The 1,936-nt window shown below is 40.4% G+C and overlaps 1 protein-coding gene across 1 annotated transcript; it reads left to right on the forward strand.

Moving 5' to 3' along the window:
* Positions 1-300: 300 nt before the first annotated feature.
* On the forward strand, positions 301-1,876 carry LOC119590789. The gene is made up of 3 exons (XM_037939502.1): positions 301-717; positions 1,430-1,512; positions 1,676-1,876. The coding sequence occupies exons 1-3, from the start codon at positions 501-503 to the stop codon at positions 1,811-1,813; spliced, it is 438 nt and encodes a 145-aa protein (XP_037795430.1). The 5' UTR covers positions 301-500; the 3' UTR covers positions 1,814-1,876.
* The last annotated feature ends 60 nt before the right edge of the window (positions 1,877-1,936 follow it).

Below are 1,936 nucleotides of genomic sequence, written 5' to 3' on the forward strand. Positions count from 1 at the left end.
TGTGTGTCTGTCAGTGTGACATTGTGAGCGACAAGAACTGACAGCCATTGGGACTTATACGTACATCACCCGCACCTGAGGTAAACACTAGATGCCTTGTCCTCTTTCGTGTTCGTGCATGCAACATTTACTCAGTAGTACAGACGGGGTGCATAGACTCACGTGGAAACTTCCAAGAACTGAAAACGATATACCGAAGCGCTGTGGTTTATAATCGTCACTGCCAGTTATTTGTGGACATTTTGAGTTGGGAAGATACAGTTTATTGGATATAAGTGAGTGATTATATTATGGAATTAAGTTCTGTTTCCATCTTTTTTGCACTGTCATTTTGCGAAGGTTTATTTCTGATGTTTATGAAAAGACTTTGGCTGATGATGCACCTGTGCTCTGATGTTTGTCTTCGACGGTTCTCGCAGAAATTTGATACATTTTTTTTCTTTTCTGTGCCAAAACACAGCCCCTTACTTCAAAGATTGTTCTAAATACAAAAAAAGAAAATGAAAAATATGTCTTTCATATCATTCAGTCTCACTGAAACCCCCTCACTCCATTCGTGTAAAGCGCAAAAAAAGGCCTGGAGGTCACCTGAGGCGGCCAGCAGGTTCAGCATAGCAACACGGCTCAAATTGGAAAATCTACAGCGGTGGGCGGCGCCTCCCCCGACGTCTGGTAGCGTTTGGAAATTTCATCCGAAGTGGTCTGTCCACGTGATTGGTGCGTGATATCGCTCTATATCCATTAATATTTTGTTTCTGGATGGTCCTGTTTACCCTGTATAACTCATTGTGGTATTTCATATAAAAACATGTCGTTGTGTTGTAATGGTGGCTGTTAGTAAGTGTTGGCTAGTTATAACAAGTATATTGATACGACTGAAAATGACGACCTGGCACCCTAGGACTAGAATTGGAATTTGGGAAGGTCACGTGTAAAGTGAACTTGATAGTAGCTGGCGAAATTTTCTGTTCATATAGCTGTCTATATTCACACACAATAACGTTTCTGCAAATTTCTTTTGAGTTTAGTTGAGATGCATAAATTAATGGTCAGTTTAAAAGGTGCCCTGAAGACGATTATACCCATTTGCTCAAAGGATATAGGCCTATCCAAGTCGTTTTGTCAGGGGCTGATCGGCGACTCGGCCCCCAGGTGAGAGCGGCTCAAGTGAATCATGCTTTGTTTGCTGAATTTCTTTGCATAATCATATGTATAACATTTGGTCTTTATTACTCCAACAAAAGTAATTAAACCCAAGAACGGAGATGGAGGCAGAAGCGCTTGTTCTAAGGGCAATCCCTGACTTCTTGCGTGTGACGTATAATTTCCAAATTAGTCTCAAGTGCTTAGCCAATCATATGGACGACTGCCATGAATGAACCAATCATCCCTCGCCAGTATGTACCGATTCTTTTTTTTGCCACTGAAGGTTATGGAATAAATACAGAAGGTTATTGGAGGTCCATGCAGTTCGTCCATAGGCAGACTCGAAGAAACAAGTCAGAACCTAAGGTAAGGCTCTTAACTCTGTAAAATGATACATAAGATATATATATAGGTGCTGTATGCAATATACTGTACATGCCAATACTTTAATTTTCCATGAGGATCCTCTAGTCGCACTTTAATGAAAATTGATTGGTGCCTGTTTTGTTTTTTCACATGGGGATGAAAGGACGACCAACGCCTGTTAGAGCCATGGTGTAATCTCCTGGGATTCATCGCACTGACCCTAACACGTGAAAAAAATCCTTTAAATTTCACCAATTCACTGACAGACAACAAGAACAACAATAAAAATGTAATTCCCTGATGTAGCCATTAAACTCTTGCAAAGTTATGGGCTAAAATGGAAATAAAGTTCTGTAGAGGGAAAGGCTCCAAAAAAGCCAGGCAGCAATGTAGAAAAATAGATTTCTGGTTAAAACCAGAAATT

The sequence above is a fragment of the Penaeus monodon genome, chromosome 27, assembly GCF_015228065.2.
Source record: "Penaeus monodon isolate SGIC_2016 chromosome 27, NSTDA_Pmon_1, whole genome shotgun sequence".
Classification (NCBI taxonomy): domain Eukaryota; kingdom Metazoa; phylum Arthropoda; class Malacostraca; order Decapoda; family Penaeidae; genus Penaeus; species Penaeus monodon.

Coding starts and splice junctions, on each gene's coding strand:
- LOC119590789 (XM_037939502.1), top strand. CDS start 501: ATGAAAAATATGTCTTTCATATCATTCAGTCTCACTGAAACCCCCTCA. Junction 718..1,429: donor GTGGTCTGTCCACGTGATTG/GTGCGTGATATC, acceptor TTGCCACTGAAG/GTTATGGAATAAATACAGAA. Junction 1,513..1,675: donor GAAACAAGTCAGAACCTAAG/GTAAGGCTCTTA, acceptor TGGGGATGAAAG/GACGACCAACGCCTGTTAGA.